The 18,711-nt window shown below is 54.4% G+C and overlaps 1 protein-coding gene across 1 annotated transcript in view; it reads left to right on the plus strand.

Moving 5' to 3' along the window:
• DNAH3 (dynein axonemal heavy chain 3) overlaps window positions 1–18,711 on the plus strand; it is a 193,832-nt gene that overhangs the window by 174,700 nt on the left and 421 nt on the right. Inside the window, exons 53-60 of the mRNA XM_036309630.1 lie at window positions 1,955–2,180; window positions 5,332–5,576; window positions 7,043–7,159; window positions 11,246–11,400; window positions 11,975–12,142; window positions 13,592–13,734; window positions 16,322–16,526; window positions 17,138–17,275. Coding sequence (XP_036165523.1) covers window positions 1,955–2,180; window positions 5,332–5,576; window positions 7,043–7,159; window positions 11,246–11,400; window positions 11,975–12,142; window positions 13,592–13,734; window positions 16,322–16,526; window positions 17,138–17,275 — 1,397 coding nt within the window. The remainder of the gene's footprint in view (window positions 1–1,954; window positions 2,181–5,331; window positions 5,577–7,042; window positions 7,160–11,245; window positions 11,401–11,974; window positions 12,143–13,591; window positions 13,735–16,321; window positions 16,527–17,137; window positions 17,276–18,711) is intronic.

Genomic DNA, 18,711 nt, shown 5'->3' on the forward strand with positions numbered 1-18,711 from the left:
AAAGCATTTTTGTTGTCACAACTAGGGGTGCTACTGGCATCTAGTAGGTAGAGACCAAGGTGCTGAACACCCCACAGTGCACAGGGCTCAGCAGTGGATTATCCGGCCCCGCCTGTCAGGAGAGCTGAGGCCGAGGAACACTTATGTAGAGTGAAGGTGCCGCCTCCTCCTAGTGCTCCCAGGAGTAGCCACTGTTACCAGGTTGTGTATTTTCCCAGGAACCATTTGTGCTTATTAAAGGGTGTGTGTTGTTTTCAGGAATTAGTTTTCTGTTCCGTTGAGGGATTGCAAAGCTTTAGTTGTCTCTGCTGCTGAATGAAGGAAGAGTGTCAGAAACGCAAAAGACAAGGTTGGCGTGTTGGGAGAAGGCCGAGGGGTGTGACCCGCACCTGACCCAGGCGGAGCCAGCACCTGCCCACGAAGGCAGTCAGAGGTGGCAGCTGGGAGCCATGGGTCTCCTTTCCAGGTTCCGGTGCCAGTACATTATCGCCAAAGAGCAGCTGGGGCTGCCACAACCAATACCAAAGGCGGGTGCCTCGAACGGCAGACTGGTTCCTCCCGGTCCTGGAGAACAGAAGTCCACGCTCAGGGCGCGGGTGGCGGCCGCTGCTGAGGCCTCTTCGTGCTCACTCGTGGCCACCTGCTTCCTGTGTTTGTACAGGCTCTTCCCTCTATGCCTGTCTTCATCTCCTCGTGTAAGGACACCAGTCATAGTGGGTTAGGACCCACCCTCTTGACCTCATTTCAATTTAACTACCTCTGTAAAGACCCAGGTCCTGGGAGTCAGGACTTCAAGATATGGATCTGGGGGGACGGAATTCAGCCCACAGCAGAGTCTGTGTGTAATCCTTGGGGCATCAGTTCTCCCATTTGTTGTCTGTGCTGACAGTCCCTGAGCGTGGTTGGTAGTTGGTGGTAGTTTACTGTGCGTTCACCAACAGCAGCGTGTGTTGTTTTGTGGGGGTCTCGCTGGCGTGGGTTTCAGGGGTGCCCTAACTGAATAGTCTATAGACACAAACAACGGTGCCCGGGTGTCCCGTTCCAGGTCAGTGTATAGGGGAGTTTCTGTGGCGTAGGCTGCATGCTCTGATTTCTCACTGGAGGGTTTTTATTTTCCTATCCAGGCTACAAGCCAGTGGCAGCTTCCACGGTGCTTCTTGAGTCAGTGACCAGATTCTGGCCTTCTCTCCATGAAGGCGCAGCCCTTGGAGGACCCTAACTTTATTTTTTTTTTAAACTCAGTTCCAGCACCCCACCTCTTTTGAGTGCAAAGTTATGCCCATCTCCCGTGTGCAAACACCGCTTCTAAGCGGGTTAGATGTCTTGTGGTGTTTTCCAATGGGGAAATCCTTTGCAACCATGACAAAGAATAGGGCCTTTATGCATGGACTGACAGGGGAATTCTGAGTGAAGGAAGCACATGTGGGGTCTACAATTGGTGTGAGTATAATCGTATTCCGCATGACTGAAATGCATAAATGTCTCTGGGAAGACTCACAAAACCTAGTAGCATTGCTGCCTCTGAGGGAGAGAGAAGTGAGACTTACCTGAAATTTTGCTGTACAAACACCTGTTTTTCCCAGTAAAATAAATTCCTAAAATCCCAGTTCCTTGTCCTTTGGCTCTGTGCTCACCTCTCTAGTTTTGATCTCTGTCTTTATTTTTGGCACCTGGGAATTTCTCTTTCCTTCAACCCTGATTTTTTTCAGTTTCTGTCATTTTTAAAAATCAATAATGTCTGTATATTCAGAGCAAAAGAGGGACCAATAGTGTCTTTGCTCTCCATCTTCACCAAAGTCTAAAATTTCCCTGGAGACTTGCTTATTTGTAATTATCAGCAGTCAGTGGGTATCTTTTGGAGCCAGAATTGTAACGTGGGCCTCCTGTGACGTGACTGTTAATATGGTCTTCGCTGGCTCATTCTCTTAAAAGCCCCTTTTCCTCCTGGCCCCAGGCCTGCTGAAGTTTGCGGAGGATCTTGACATGGGAGGCACCAAAACACAGATCATATCCCTGGGCCAGGGCCAAGGCCCTATTGCAGCCAAAATGATCAACATCGCCATCAAAGAGGGGACCTGGGTGGTCTTGCAGAACTGCCACCTGGCCACGAGCTGGATGCCTGCCCTGGAGAAGATCTGTGAGGAGGTGATCGTCCCTGAGAACACCAACGCCAGCTTCAGGTGAGAGGCTCCCACGCTGCCTGTCCTGCGCGGCGCGGCTCCAGGCACCGTGCTGGTGGCAGGGACGGCGAAGACGACCAGACACAGTTCTGCCCTTGGGAGGCTCTGTCTAGCAGAAGGCAGCCTGCAGAGGAACAAGGTTCATGTTCTAAGAAGGGCCCTGGGACACGGAGGGGGAAGGGAGAGTCGGGGAGACCTACCTGGAGGACTGATATTGGCCTGGGGTTTTGAAAGGTGAATAGGAGTTCGCCAGGAAGGACATTCCAGGCAGAAGGGACAGCATTTGTAAAAAGCAAAGATGGTGTTAGGGAAGCACCAAGAAGCTATGCTGTGACCCTGGTGTGAGATGTTGTTGAGGGGAGGTGATAGGAAATGTGTCTGGAAAGGTACATTAAATGTCAGCAAATCTGATGCTTAACATTCTTTGTCTTTAAAAATATCTCACCTGTAGTCTAGGCTCCACTGTCCTTGCTCTGGCCTATTTCTCAGGCGCCATGAAACACTGGAAACAGCTATGTGTTCTGTGAACTTTAGAGCCCAGCAAGCAGGCGTGGCTGTGCATTTGCAGAGCGAGGAGATGGACCAGACAGACTTCAAAGCCCCTTCCGACGCCCGTGTGCATAGTGCTCTCGATCCACCAGGGCCAGCCATGCAGCCGGGTCCACACCCAGGCGACTGCTTGGTGTTGTCTGGTGTATAAGCTAAGAAAGAGTTTTTACATTTTTTAATGGTTGAAAAAAATCAGAAGAATAATACCTCATGACAGATGAAAATGATATGAAATTAAAATGTCATTGTCTATCAATAAAGTTTTGTTGCGATACAGCAATGCTCACTTATATATTATCAAGGATCAAGGATGCTTTCATGCTGCAGGTAATGTGGCAGCAACCATCTGCCTGCAAAGGCTGAGCGCTTACTGTTTGATCCTTTATAGCAGTGATTCTCAACCTTCTGGCCCTTTAAATACAGTTCCTCATGTTGTGACCCAACCATAAAATTATTTTCGTTGCTACTTCATAACTGTAATGTTGCTACTGTTATGAATCGTCATGTAAATATCTGATATGCAGGATGGTCTTAGGCGACCCCTGTGAAAGGGTCGTTCGACCGCCAAAGGGGTCGCGACCCACAGGTTGAGAACTGCTGCTTTACAGAGACTTTGCCAACTCTTACTCTACCCCAAAGCCTGGTGGATGTTTTAATTTTAGTCATGTCTGCCTGAAAATGAAAGTGTTTAGTGTTTATTTACAAAGCCAGACTAGGCCATAGTTGACTCTATTCATGTAAGACTCGGGTAAGATTCATGGAAGAGTTTAAGTGGGATCTACTAGTTTCAAGAATTCTGTTTGGTTTGGGATGATGAGTTGATTCATTGACCATTAATGACACACTCAATGAAGAAAAAATTATTCATTAAGGTCCTCAATACTATGTTCCTAATCCAAAAGGCATGAGCTCAGGTACCTCCAGGAGCCAGGAATGTGCCACAGATGAGGGAGGGGGACTAGGCACAGGAATATTCCACTTTCCACACCACAGTAGCAGTCGTCCGGGCCGTCGGCCTCCGCGCTGGGCACCACCGGGAGCGGTGGGGACTCAGGAAAGAGACGCCACGCCCTTAGGGAAAGACGAGCAGCCCCTGCTTGTGCCGCTGGTGTTGCCATGCAGGAACGCAAGCCTCTTGTGATTGGATGTTGTCGTTATTTAAAGGGCATGGAGGGATCTAGAATTTTAAAAGAAAACCCTACATTTTTAAAAGTGGGCAATTACTTCAAAAATATATTGCGGCATCGGGTTGGTTTTCTGGGCCTGAACTAGATGTCAGCCATCTGCAGACTAAGGTCAGGCCTCAAGCCAGCAGCGATAGCCTCTGCCCAGCTCCCAGCCCCGGGCCTGGACCCACAGGGCCGGGCCTCCTCCCGGCCTCCTCGCCTGTGCGGACGCCCAGCTGCGTCCGGTGTTCCTAACGGCCTTCCGTCACCAGACTCGCCTGTTGTGACCGCTCTAAAGTCTAGCAAAGCAAACAAACAAAAACCTGCAAAATGAAACAGGTCAGGCTGCCATGGAGCTCGGGTAGGAAACACAGGCGAAGGAAAGCCTGGACGCCGGTGCGCCGAAGTGTTAACTCGCTGAGGTGAAGTTGCCATCTTTTTGCTTCTACGTACATTTGCATCTGTTCCCGTCTGTGGGCACAGGAAGAAGCCTGCCATACCTTCAGGGCCTGTTCCAAACGCCGCCTCCGTGACTGCGGTCGGCAAGCTTTCTCTGTAAAGGGCCAGATCGTGAATATGTCAGACTGTGAGGCCGCCCCCGTGGTCTCTGTTGCAACTACAGTGGGGCCTTAACTTACGAGTTTAATTCGTTGAGAGACCGAGCTCGTTAAGGAGCTCGTTAAGGAGCTCATTAACTCAAATTACTCTGTCAACTCAATGCAAAAAATCAGCCGAGAGACAACTGGTATCTCAAAACACTCATTAGTCATTAGTTAGTCGGGACACTCATAAGTCAAGGCCCCACTGTAGTCAGCTGCAGGAAAGCAGCCGCAAGTCATATGTAAATGAAGGGGCAGAGCCAGGGCCCAGCACTGTATTTACAAAAGCAGGCCCGGCTGGACCCTGCTCCTGGCTGGGCCGATCGCAGACTTCTCCCCGCAATAGAAACCTCCTGTTCCCGTGGGGACAACATGCGGTCTTGGTTCAGTAATGCATTTACTGTGGCATCGGTTTGCTTGCCTTTCCTCCCCGCCTGCCCCGTTTCCTCTCTAACAGCAAGGCTGTGAGGAGCTGGGAGCTGGGAGCTGGGAGTGGCTCACTTCAGCCTCTCCTGGGTGCAGGCTTTGGCTCGGCCAGTCCAGCAGGGCGGACGGGGCCTGGACGGCGGGAGCCCCGTCACCTCTCAGTTCAGCCACCTCTAGGGGGTGTGCACGTGGAACACCCACTCGGCCTCTCCACGCTCCCAGTTCCTCTCTGGTCGGAGGGGTCGAAACCCCCCACAGAGGGGCTGGGAGGCAAAGCATGGGAAGGGACACGTTGGTTCTTAGCCTGGCGGCACCGGGCGGTGCTCAATGGATGGTGGCTGATATCTGTGTTACTGGTTTTTCCATTAAGTTACTGCGTTGCTCTAAGTAGTTGGGTCGCTGTCCCTCCAGACTCTGGCTGACCAGCTACCCCTCCGAGAAGTTCCCAGTCAGCATCCTCCAGAACGGGATCAAAATGACCAACGAGCCTCCCAAAGGGCTGCGGGCCAACCTCCTGCGCTCCTACCTCAACGACCCCATCTCCGACCCAGTCTTCTTCCAAAGCTGCACGAAGGCCGAGATGTGGCAGAAGCTGCTGTTCGGCCTCTGCTTCTTCCACGCCATCGTTCAGGAGCGGCGGAACTTCGGGCCGCTCGGTAGGCGAGGGCCCGGGCAGGGCGGGGCGCGCAGGCGGGCGCGGGCTCTGCCCAGAGGGACGCGGGGAGACGCGGGAGACGGTGCGCCACACAGCCTTCGGGGCACACGTGTACTGAACAGGACTTGTTGGTTATCTGAAGTTATAACTTTACCGAGGGCCCTGTACTTGTATTTAATAAACCTGGCAACCCCAGAACCAGGTCAGTGTCGATGCCAGGAAAAGAGGTGCTGCTGAAGTCACGTGACAGTGAGAGAATCGGGCTTGAGATGTGTATGCGCCCACCTGGGGCACGGTGGCCATTATCCACAAAGCGCCACCAAGTAGTTTATAGCATGACAAGGAAAGAAAGACGCTGGGACATGTTTGTCTGCGCTTCTCGAAAAAATAAAGGTGATGTTTTCACTAACATACCCAGCCATGCCTCACTTCACGAGATGCTGACGGGTTCCCGTGAGGGCCGAGCAGCACACGCTGGCAGGCTCCTGGCCATCTGCGGCCTCTGCAGCTGGTCTGCTCCACAGCCTGGACGTGACCCTGCAGGGCCCTCAGCTCGTGCTCCTTAACCAGGAGGCAGCTGTGTCTGGGGTCCTCTGAGCATCCTCTTCCTTTCCCTGCACACCCGCCCGGCTGCACACGCGCCCTGGCCCTGCACGGCGCGGCCGGACGGGCAGCCCAGGGCCCGCGGCGGACTCTGCCTTCGCAGCTGCGGCCTCCCGCGCCCCGCCATGCGGGTCTCCCAAAGTCTGGGCACCTCCTTGGCTCGCAGCCAATGGCCGGGTGTGCCAGAGCATGAGTTACTACTCTGCTGTTTTATCATTTTTTTAAAATATATTTTATTGATTTTTTTACAGAGAGGAAGGGAGAGGGATAGAGAGTTAGAAACATCGATGGGAGAGAAACATCGATCAGCTGCCTCCTGCACACTCCCTACTGGGGATGTGCCCGCAACCAAGGTACATGCCCTTGACCAGAATTGAACCTGGGACCTTTCAGTCCACAGGCCGACGCTCTATCCACTGAGCCAAACCAGTTAGGGCCGTTTTATCATTTTTATTTTGAGTGTGAATGTTCAGGAGATGAAGTGACTCGGCTGAGCCCAGGCCCCATCGACCTGCTGTCTTACACCAAGCTCTGCTCGCACTCAGGCTGCTGGTATGGCCCCGGGCATTTCTCAGCAAACCCAGGGCCGCCAGTTCCTGCGGGACGGGAGCCCGAAGCTGGCTGGGCTCGAGGCCCAGGGCGCTGCCCGCTGCCCCTGCTGGCCAGGAGCCCTGTGCCTCCACTGTGTCCAGCCGCTGCTCCTCGTGCGCTGGCACCTTCCTCTGAGAAGGGGCGGCCACCCGGAATTTGGTTTTAGGACGGACGCCTCCTCGGCTCAGGGGCCGCAGCCACAATCCCTGTGGAGGCTGACGGCCTCGAGCTCTGTCTGGCCCACGCGCTGAGCCCTCCGCCCGCCCCACGCAGGTTGGAACATCCCTTACGAGTTCAACGAGTCGGACCTGAGGATCAGCGTGCGGCAGGTCCAGATGTTCCTGAACGACTACAAGGACGTGCCGTTCGACGCTCTGACCTACCTGACAGGTATTCCTGCACGCAGGGGGCTCTGCAGCCACGTCCGCTCCTGCTCCGCCGCCATCCCCAGCCGGACTCGCTCAGGCTTCCCCTCCGCAGACGGAGCCACACCAACGCTGTCACCAGGCCAGATACTGTCTTAAAAAAGAAAGAAATTAAGATATTAATTCCTACCCTCAAATGGTTCACAGGGAGAAAAATATTTTTTAATGACAATACGGTGATAAGTTCAACGAGAGAAACACGTGTAAAGTAGGAAGGCAGCCCAGTGAGTAGCCTCAGGCTGGGGCAGGAGATGATCATGGAAAACCTCCTGAAGGCACAAAGATGGGTTTTGAGGGATGACTAGGAGTTTTATAAGTAGAAGAAGAAGGGGTAGAGCCATGGGATGGGGATGAGAGAGGTTCCCTGCAGAGGGACCTGAGGTGGCAACCTGCAGTTGTGGGGAAGCAATCCAGTCAGCATGGCCGATCCATCGGCAGCCTGGTCAGTCGCCTGCTGTCTGTGATGAAGGATGGAAGTGTAGAAGACTTGGCTTTATCCTCAAGGGTAAAACAGGGATGTGCTCAGTGAATGGAACGCGGTGGCCAGGGGTCACAGTGCAGCCCCGTGAGAGACGGGGCACCCTGCAGACCACACTCCCATCTCTTCATCCCAGAGCTAAGGGCTGTCCGGCTCCTCTCCCCAGGCCTGGGGCAGGGACTTTGTAGACACTGTCGGTGTACTAATGTCCAAACCTGCAGAGCAGTCTTTTCTAGTCCTCACTGGAGGATATGTTTTTATTGACTTTTAGAGGGAGATGGGGGGCAGGCAGAGGGAGAGGAGAAAAGGAGAGGGAGAGGGTATGGGGGAGAGGAAGGGAGAGGAAGAGAGAGGGAGAGGGAGAAGGAGAAGGGGAGGGAGGAGGGAGAGGAAGAGGGAGAAGGGGAGGGGAGAGGAGAGGGAGACGGAGGGGGTAAGGGGGAGAAGGAGAGGGGAAGGAGGAGGGGAGTGGGAGGGAAGGGGGAGGTAGAAGGGGAGGGGAGAGGAGAGGGAGACAGAGGGAGAGGGGGGGAAAGGAAGAGAGGGAGGGACAGGGGAAGGGGAGGGAGAGGGGGAAAGAGAGACACACGTAACTGGCTGTCTCCCATGTGCACCCCCGCCAGGGGTTAGAACTGCTCTCATGAGAAATGGAACCCACACCGTTTTGGTGTACGGACAACGCCCCAACCAACTGAGCCACCAGCCTGGGCTGTAGAGTTTTTGTAAGAATTTATTTGAGCCAAACAGAGGGCATGCCTGGGAGCAAGACCTGGACAGACTGAGAAAATGCTCCCAGCATCATGGTTTGGGGCTGTGATTGTGCTCATGGAATTAGGAGGCTGCGTGGAGGGGAAGGGAGCAAGGCGGTCAGTGACAGGACAGTCAGGCTCCGCTGTCCTGAGGAGGTGCACTTGAGTAGGCATTTCAAAGGCGTTGCCCTGGGCGGGGCCTGCTTAGGACAAAGGTCAGCAGTCAGGGGCCTGGGAGTGACACCCACCATGGCCCGCCCAGCTGGGATTTGTGAGCCCATCTCCTGGGTGGTGGCTTTCCACGGAGCCCCTCTGTCCACAGCAGAGCAGTGCGCTGGGTCTCCTGGCAATCTATGCGCCGTTAGTGACCCATTTCACAGCTGATGAGACTGAGGCTTGAGAGCAGAGGGGATTTTGACCCCCGGGGGCCTGTGGCAATGTCTGCAGACACTGGGTTGCCACAGCTCAGTGGGAGTGCACCGGGGGGGCCAGGCTGTGCTAGACATCCCAGGACGCACAGGGCGGCCCCCAGAGCAGGACTCCCCAGCCCACATGCTAATGGTGCCGAGGCCGAGAAGTCCTGCTCTCCGTGATAAAGTTCAGTTGCAGAAGGTCACACAGACCTTCACTCAGCACAGTGTCCGACACAAAGCCCAAGGGACGCACGGCGTCAGGCCCGTGGAAGCTGGTTTGTGGGAGGGTCTTCTCCAGAAGCACGGGCGCCTCTGCAGATGGCAGGACCAGGACGGACTGAGTGCCCAGCTGCCCTGCGGCTCAGTCAGCACTGCCTGAGGCTCGGAAACCAGCCCCGGCTGGTGGACAGCCACGCCCCCCACCCACAGGCCCGGGGACTAGTTAGGCTGGCATAACAAACAGTCCCCACGTCTCAAGAGTGTCTGGCATCAAAGGCCCGTATCTCGCCCGATCTACATGCCCAGCGTGAACTAGGAAAGTGACTGCTCATTGTAATTATGTCAGGGCACAGTTGGCAAAGGCTCCGCCAACTTACTCAAACAAATGTTTTTACTGATTTTAGAGAGAGGGGTTAGGGAGAGAGAGACATCAGTGAGGGATGCCTCCTGAGCCAAACGACCAGCCGCCTCCTGCACGCCCCCTACTGGAGGCTGAGCCCGAAACACTGGCATGTGCCCTGACTAGGAATGGAACCAGTGACTTCTTGGTGCATGGGTCGGTGCTCAACCACTGAGCCACCCGGGCCGGGCTCCACCAACTTCTGATGCCACCATCTCAACATACACTTGTGTGGTCAGTGCCAACAGGCTAGCGCTAAAGAGCTCGTCCCAGGAATTAAATGCATAGGAACGGCGCCTGCCCCACCCACCTGCACGGCCCGGGATAGTGTAACCTTCCTACGTGCCTGGAGGGAAGAACAGATGCGGGTGATCCTGAGGCCTTGGGAGAGGCGTGCAGTCACCTCCCGGAGCCCCAGCCCCGCCTGCAGCAGGAGCCGCGAGGCCTGAGGCGGGAGATGCGGCCCAACGTGGTCCCGGAGCCTGCGCTCCTGCCTCAGAGAGCAGAGCAGTGGCCAGAAGGAAGTCACGTCCCTCATACACGCAAGACTAGAGCCTCAGGACCAGCCCCTGAGAAAAGCTAGTTGCAGGGGGGTGGCCACAGGACTCCGCAGGTCTCTGCAGGAGACGCCCTTCACTTGGTGCCCTGGGGACAAACTGCGCTCCCGTTAGTACTGCAGCCAGGAGCTGTCACAAACCTCTTCACAGCGTACCAGCCGCCAATGTCCAGTCTAAACTGTGCTGAGGCCTGAGACGTCAACAGAGCGAGCTGCAGTGTCTCTGGGTGCATCGCCATGGGGGCGCCCCTTAGTCCCTCCTCCTCCCTCGACACGCACCAGGATCCTCCTCCAACTCTGGGCCAAGAAAAACTGAGGCCTCTGCTCCCAACTTGGGCCGTGCTTCCTATTTCTTGTCTGTAGACTGTCCTCTTTCTGGAATGGTTCAGATTGGAAATGAGCCGACCCTTCTGGAGAGTCTCACACACACACACACACACACACACACACACACACACACACACGTCTCCTCTTTTCAGGCTAGTGTGTTGTCCACAACTTCCAAATGCCACACCCAGGTGGTGCCACATCCCGTGGGTCTGGACCAGCTGGAAGCTGTGTCCGGGGTTGGCAAGGGGCCCTGGATGTCCCTGGTTCTTGTAGAAATCTGAGCACAGACACCTGAGTCTCAGAGGGTGATGTTATGACGGGGGTGGGGACGTCATCTCCCAAAGCAGCCGCGACAGGATAGGCTCAGCCCCTGGGACTGTGTGTGGCCGCTGTGACCACGTGACGGACTCCTGTGCCGCGCTTGCTGCTCAGTGCTCCCGGCGCCATTCACCCAGCCTGTGCCATGGGCTCGCTGGTGTCAGCGAGGAGGCTGCTCTTAAGTGGAAGAGGCTGGAACCCAGATCAGCTGGAGCGGGAACCCAGGACTGCCTCATGCCAAAGCTCTTGACTGGAACCACATTGCTATAATGTCTGCCACATGTATGTACACACAAACACACGCGTGCGCACACACACGTGGAAGGTGCCTAAATGCTGCTCGTTGGTGGTTGCAGCGCTTGGCTTTTGGTTTAGCTGTTTGCCATCTGCTAGTAACGTGGTGGCCGGGGTTCTTTTTAGAGCAGCCACAACAGCAAACAGGTCTGCTCTCATCCCAGGCTGAGCGCAGCTCCAGCAGCCCTGGTCTCCGCAGGCTCCTGGGCTCAAAGAATCCTCTGCTTTAGGCTAGTAACTGAGCTCAGGGCGCCCGTCCCAGGGCTCAGCCTCCCCCTCTGCGGTTGTCTCCAGGGGAGTGCAACTATGGAGGCAGAGTGACCGACGACAAAGACAGGCGTCTCCTGCTGTCCCTGCTGTCCACCTTCTACTGCAAGGACATCGAGCAGGACCACTACTACGTCGCCCCAGGAGACATTTACTACATCCCCCCCCACGGCTCCTACCAGGTGAGGCGTGGAGGGAGGCCAGCAAGGGCCCAGGGGCCGCCTTGAGCCTCCTGATTTGGGTCCCTAAGCTATTTCCAATATTCCAAGAGCCCAGGAGAGAGAGAGTGTTATTGATAATGAACACTGAGTCTTTGGTAGACCAGGTCTCTCAAAATAGGAGGGTTTCCTGTGGGAGGAGGGATGTTAAGGGGAAGCTTGGCAGCGAACAGCCTGGAAGTTGCTACTTGGAAAGAAAGGTTCAGCAGGTGGTGAAAGGGGAGGGACCAAAACTGGACCAAAGGAGCGAGGGAAACCAGACGTCTGGAGGGAGGACGGAAAGGGGCGTCTCTCACTGCGCCCCGCTGCGCGCCCGGCGTGTCCTTCGATGAGGGAGTGAGGCTCTGGGACCCCCACAGAGCCTGACAGAACGGGGCGGATCCAAGCCCCGTTCTGTCAGGCTCCAAAGCCCGGGCACAGGGACGAGCTTGGGGTGTGGCCCCGCACAGGCGTCTGCCCGGGCTGGTCTGACCCAGCCCTAGTGACCTGTGGGGCCCCAGGAACCCACATGTGTGTCACCTGAAGCTTTTCTTCCTAGTCCTACATCGAGTACCTCAGGAACCTTCCCATCATAGCCCACCCAGGGGTGTTCGGCCTCCACGAGAACGCTGACATCACCAAGGACAACCAGGAGACCAACCAGCTGTTTCAGGGGGTGCTGCTGACGCTCCCCAGACAGGCGGGCGCGAGCGGCAAGTCCCCTCAGGTAACCGGGCTTGAGTTCAATTTCCCAGGCGGGTTTCCATCTGGGGCACAGGACTGTGAGAGATGAGCAAGGAGGCAGAAACATGGAGGCCTGGCAGCCCTGGCAAGGGACACAGCCTGGCAGGCGGCACAGCCTGGCAGGGGGCACAGCCTGGCAGTGGGGTACAGCCTGGCAGGGGGCACAGCCTGGCAGGGGGCACAGCCTGGCAGTGGGGTACAGCCTGGCAGGGGGCACAGCCTGGCAGTGGGGTACAGCCTGGCAGGGATCACAGTGTGTCCGACGTCAGCTATGAAATTGTAGGAGTCATTGCTAGACCCCTATAGACCTATACTCCCTTTACATAATATTTAAAATCCAACTCTATGTGCCTGAAAAGCATTTATTTCAAAACCTCACACCCGCACCATGAATGGCACCCACCCCATTTTGGGAAAGTCCTGGCAGCCAGTAGACAGCACACGAAGCTATGCAGACGCAGCTTCTTTCCAGGCACGCTGGGGGTGAGTGCCCTGCTGCGCCCGCAACTCGCCTGGAGGGAATGAGGAGAGGAGGTGGTGACCCAAAGGAGGGCGACTGTCTCACATGGGCTCCAACTGGAAGCACCTGGGCCCGTCCTGGGGGCCTCTCATGGTCAGATCGCCATCCTCAATCTACAGACGGGGCGATGCGAACCTGGGCCAGGGAGTGACCTGCCTGAGGCGCCCATAGACTCAGAGGCAGAGGCAGAGCCAGGCCACCAGCCCCTGATGCCCGCCTCCCTCTCTCCCCGCCTGCCCCTCCCTTCACCACCAGCGGAGCTCAGTGGTGGATTCTGCGTGTTTGGCTCCTTGATTGGTTCATCTGGGAGAAGTGGGAATCGCTGAGGGTCACAGCCTGGTTGCAGCATCTCCATTTCGGAGTGGGAGTTCTGGGCACAGTGGGAAGGGGAGGAGTGTGCTCCCAGCCTTAGCCCTGCTCCTCCTCACTCCTGGCTCCTCGGGCCTCACCCTCCCTGGTTGGCAAGGCCTACTGCTCTGGCTGCTCTCGTTCCCGCTGAGGCCTGGCTGCTGCCTTCCCCGGAGTCTCTGTCACTGGCCCTACTCGAGGCCCGTTCGTATCAGGAGGGGGTCCTGGAAGCCCCAGGGGAGAGCTGTGGGAGCCTCACCCAGGGCACCCGCAGTGGGGTTCTCAGGGTCAGGGCTGCCCAGGCTCCCTGCTCGCTGACTCCCTCCAGGAATGAGAATAGGGCGCTCTTTGCTCAGCTCTTTACTTTCTGGGCCAAGGGTGACGTCTTCCCCAAAGTTGGTGTGGGGGTCCTCCCCCCCCAGCCACCCCAACCCCTTCCGCCTGGAGGAACATCACAGGAGGTCCAACAGATGTGTTTACAAAGACCAAGGTCGATGCTTCAGGTTTACCAGACAAGTCCCGGCCACGGGCCTGTTTCTTATTCCCTCTCCTCTGCCCTCTAAGGAAGTGATTGAGGAGCTGACCCAGGACATACTCGGCAAACTCCCCAAGGACTTTAACCTGGAAGTCGTCATAAAGCTGTACCCCGTGGTCTATGAGGAGTCCATGAACACCGTCCTGAGGCAGGAGCTCATCAGGTTCAACAGGTGGGCCGGGCGGGCTCATTTGGGTCCCAGGGGTGGCAGAGGGTGGAGGGGGCACATTGGCAGCAGTGGAGGTGGACGCTTGTTAAGGGGCTGCTGTGCAGAGGCAGTGGCTCGTCCCACCATAGTGAGGGCTGGAGAGAGGACCACACCAACAAGTACTGCCCAGGATTAACTCATTCCTCCATTCATTCCCCCTCTCTCATTCACTCATTCACTCACTCACTCATTCATTTGATATCTGCAAAGTCAGGTGTCAGGTTAAAACCAATACCAAGCACAAGTAGAAGCAATCATTGCGGCCACTTTCATTGCGCCCTTGGTGCCAGGTACGGTTCCAAGCACCACACATACGTTTGCAACCACCTCAGAGCAGTCGTTTGAAATATGCAGTTAGTAGTCCCTCTACCACCGTTTTATAGGTGGGAAAACTGAGACCCAGACGGGTTAAGTAACTAGTGCAAGGTCACACAGCCACTCAGTGGAAGAGCTGAATTCGAACCCAGGCTGTCTGATTCCAGAGCCTGTGCACTTAGCCATTCAGGGTAAATGGAGCAAGGGGAGGGGAGACGTTCGTCCCACAGGCTCTCCCGAGAGGCAGGGAAGGGGTGATGGACTGGCATGGGCTCTCTCCTCACTTCTCCGGGTGCTATCTAAGCACTGAGCTCCGGGATTATCTTGATTGATTTATAGTCGAAACTGAAAGGTTACCAAAGACCGTCCAGGCCAGATGAGGAGACGCCCCGCTGCTGCCTCCAAGGTTTTAGTGCTGCAGACACCATGTGTGCTGCCTCCGTTTGCCTCATTGGTCCTTGCTCAGCTTTCGGGCAGCTCTGACTGAAGGACGAGGGAACTAGAAGGATGTCATCTAAGAATTTCTTGGCTCCAGCAGCCTAAGGGTTCCTCTCTGGAGTCAATAAGCAGTTGGCGCCGAAGCCGGTTTGGCTCAGTGGATAGAGCGTCGGCCTGCGGACTGAAGGGTCCCAGGTTCGATTCCGGTCAAGGGCATGTACCTGGGTTGCGGGCATATCCCCAGTAGGAGATGTGCAGGAGGCAGCTGATCGATGTTTCTCTCTCATCGATGTTTCTAACTCTCTATCCCTCTCCCTTCCTCTCTATAAAAAATCAATAAAATATATTTAAAAAAAGAAATAAGCAGTTGGCTATTTGGGGGAGCCCAGCGAAGTCTGGGGTGCGAGCCAGGCTGTGGCACGGCTGTGGTGAGTCAGGTAACTTGGCACCAGGGGCTGTAGTCCTCATACGTTCAAACGCCAGACCTGGTGGCTTCCATCCCCTGCTGAGGCCACGGGCTCATCCTTGGGGTGGCAGGGTTTTACAGCCTTTGCCACTCGCTGTGGTCAGACAAGCCAACAAGGTAACAGTAGCCTTATTGTCCAATGATGGTCAGGACGGTCGGTCACACAGGACGATACTCAAGCCTCCCTCCTCACTCCGCTGGGCCTTCCCCCAGTGGCCCGAGAAGCCCCGAAGGACTCGGTGACCGTCCAGCTTCCAATTCAGAGAAGCCAGTGTTGTCTCCTGGCAAATGTCCTCTCCGCGGCACTGGGACCTCGGAGCTGGCAGAGCCCCCACTCGCAGGAACAGAAGGAAGACCTTTGCAAGCAGGTGGCCAGGTGTCACGGCTCAGGCCTGTGGGACGGTGCCCTGACTCCTCAGCTCAGCAAGTGCACGGAATGCCTGACCCTTCTGTTTCCTTAATGCAAACAACTTGTGGTTACCCCGCCACAATCCCTTTCTTGCATTGGGCCATTCTCGTGTCCATTTGGCTGGGATTTCATAACTCTTTAGAGATGACTGCTCTCTCTGGGGCAGGTTCTTTGGTGCTGAGCTGCATTCCCTTGGATGTGGCGAGGCCCTTGTCACAAGGCCAGAGAGAGACAGGCGCAGGCAGCTTCTCCCAGGCTGCCCTTCAGTGGCCTTTTCTTAGGTGCGCTCCATAGTCTATTAAAAAGAACAGCTTGGGTCGAAATGGCAATTTAGATCAAAACCCTTAAAATTACATTACCCTTTGACCTAAAATTTTTACTTTTAGTGAGCAAATCATTATTTATTTGCACAGAAATTGATATAGATGGATATTCCTAGCAATGTTGTTTGCAGGGACAACAATGTAGAAATAGTAAGTTTCAGCAATTGGGGAATAGTTCAATAAAATGGAACACCTTACAGTCATTACAAAGGATAAATATCATGAATTGGTAAAAAGATCCCTATATGCTAAGAGAGAAAAACAGATTACAAAAAAGTAATCTAGTACAGTTACTTTAAAATTGTTTCCATACAGAAAAACCTGGGAAGATTTATGTACATCAGGTTACTTTCAGTGGTGAGACAGTTGGGTGATTTAATTTTTCTCAGCTCTAGATGTTTTCTGCTTGTCTGATGTTTTAAAGGGAAAGTGGGGGGGGGGGGGAAGGACACATATGTAATACCCTTTGTAATACTTTAAGCAATAAATAAATAAATAAATAAAGCAAAATAAAATAAATAAAGGGAAAGTGAGGGAGCCAGGAGTCCGTGTCCTGGGGAAGGAGACTCGGCGGGGCTGAGCACGCCTTTGTCCTCACAGGTTGACCAAAGTGATCCGGAAGAGCCTCATCAGCCTGGTCCGCGCCATCAAAGGGCAGGTCCTGATGTCCTCGGAGCTGGAGGACGTCTTCAACAGCATGCTCATCGGCAAAGTGCCGGCCATGTGGATGGCCAAGTCCTACCCGTCGCTGAAGCCGCTGGGCGGCTATGTGGCCGACTTGCTGGCCCGCCTGACCTTCTTCCAGGTGCCTAGAAGGCGGGGTCCGGGCACCCGGCATGCACACTCAGGTGGCCAGGACATGTGGGAAGGACAGATAGAGGCGGTGGGAGGAGAGGCAGCCGCGCAGCCTCCTGGATTCACTCCTGCCGGGAACAGGCTCCCCAGAGTGGAGGCGGAGTCAGAGTTCTTGGAAAGGTGGTGGCCTGTGGAGGCAAGCGTAGGAACTATTATAAATGTCACAAACTGGTGGCTCATGGACCAGATTTGGCTATATATTTGGTTTGGCTCCTGGCAATTTAAAATTCTTGAGCTAGCCTGTAAACATTGGATTATTAGACATAAAAGGCCAGATGTTTGTCCTACAGAACCAGGGGGACTGGGCCAGTGGCTGCATGGCCACCCGGCTACAGGGACAGGTTGTGCTCAGCCCAGACCCAGCTTGCCCCTGCGTGTCTCTTCAAGCAGAAATGTGTTTCTTTGTGCCTTCGTTTGAGTCGGGGAACATCAGCTAGGCTGGAAGGCCGCCTGTGTCAAGGAAAGGAGAAAAAGCGTATTTCTGAGTGGGACCCATTTGCAGTGCCTGCCTCACGCTGTCTTGGCCTTTGTGTGGACTGAGTTTTGTTTCTGTGGCCCCAGGACTGGATCTCCGGCGGGCCCCCTGTGGTCTTTTGGATCTCCGGGTTCTACTTCACGCAGTCGTTTCTGACGGGGGTCTCCCAGAACTATGCCCGGAAGTACACCATCCCCATCGACCACATTGGGTTTGAGTTTGAGGTAGGAGCTTCGGCCGGGCGCTTGGGGTCAGCCAGGGGCAGTGCTGCCCGTTTCCTTACTGGTCTGAACGTTCCATGTGCGGGCACAAGTGCTTCTGGGATGTACGAATGAAATACTTAGCATGAACTAAAGTACTTCCAAAGTTATTCCGCCAGAACCAGGGGGTTCCCAAGGCCATGCATCTGTTTATATAAAAGGGATCTATCTTTTCAAAGGAAAAATCTGCCACCTTTATGCCAAGAAAAGTGAAAGCACTCTCCCATGCTGTCTGTCTAACGTGGCGGCTCCTCATTTGGAGATGACCATGGACTTGGGTAGTCCCTTGCTTGGGGCAAAGTTAAAGGAATTGTCAATGGTGGAGCATCACCCTGTCACACTCTCTGGAGAGAAGGGAGCAGAGGGACTGGTGGATTGTAGAATTTTAAACTCTGTGGAAAGATTGATTGAGATCGTCTAATCCAGACTTCACAAACTGGTTGTCCTAGGTCTCAACTTAGTTTGTGAATAAACTTAACTCTGAAGACAATGTTAATCCAAAATTAATGCAGTAAAAAAAATAACTGGGATAAACATTAGGAAAATATATAAAATCACATTTTTTGATTTTGAAATGATTGTATACCTAGAAATTCTAAGAGACCCTAAAATCATATATATAAGAATAGGAGAATTTGTAAGGTGACTGGTTAAATATACAAAAATCAATATCCTTTCCTACTCAAGCGATAAGTACTAGAAGTAGAAATGGGATAAGCATTCCACTGACAATAACAAAACGATTAGAATTTGCGTGATTTTAGAATGGAGCTTATGCTCTGTGATTCACCCTAACCCACCACTCCCTGTTCTCCTACCTGAACCATTTGCTGCGTTTACTGGAAGGAATTAGAGTTTTCTACCTCGGAGTCTCATGGTGGTGGATACCCTGGCCACGTACTCGGTTAGGGTGTTGTCCCAATACACCAAGGTTGCAGGTTCAGTCCCAGTCAGGGGACATGCAGGAATCAATCAATGAGTGCACAGATAAGTGGAACAACAAAAATTGATGTTTCTCTCTCTCTCCCTTCCCGTCTCTCTCTAAAATCAATAAAAATAAATAAATTGTGGTGAACTAGAGCTGGCTCATACCAAGTCCCCAAAGCCAGATGGAACTGATTGTTAAGTAGGTGGTAGCCTGAACTTGGCCATGGTGGGAGTCTGTAGACCACAGAAATTGGCCCAAACTACAAGCCACGGCTCGCTCTCTCCCCCAGAGAACTGTTTCTGACCTACTCTCACTCCATAGGCCCCGGTTCAGAGAGGGTCACCGCTAGTGCCACGGAAGGTGGCCTCTGACTCCTAATTTGGTGCCTTCCCTATGCCTGCCACATAGAAGGGTGCAGGCCCACGGACGGCAGACAGGCATTTCATCACAGAAGCTGGCGTCCTGGGAGGGG

Source organism: Myotis myotis, unplaced genomic scaffold (assembly GCF_014108235.1).
Source record: "Myotis myotis isolate mMyoMyo1 unplaced genomic scaffold, mMyoMyo1.p scaffold_m19_p_5, whole genome shotgun sequence".
In the NCBI taxonomy this organism is placed as follows: Eukaryota; Metazoa; Chordata; class Mammalia; order Chiroptera; family Vespertilionidae; genus Myotis; species Myotis myotis.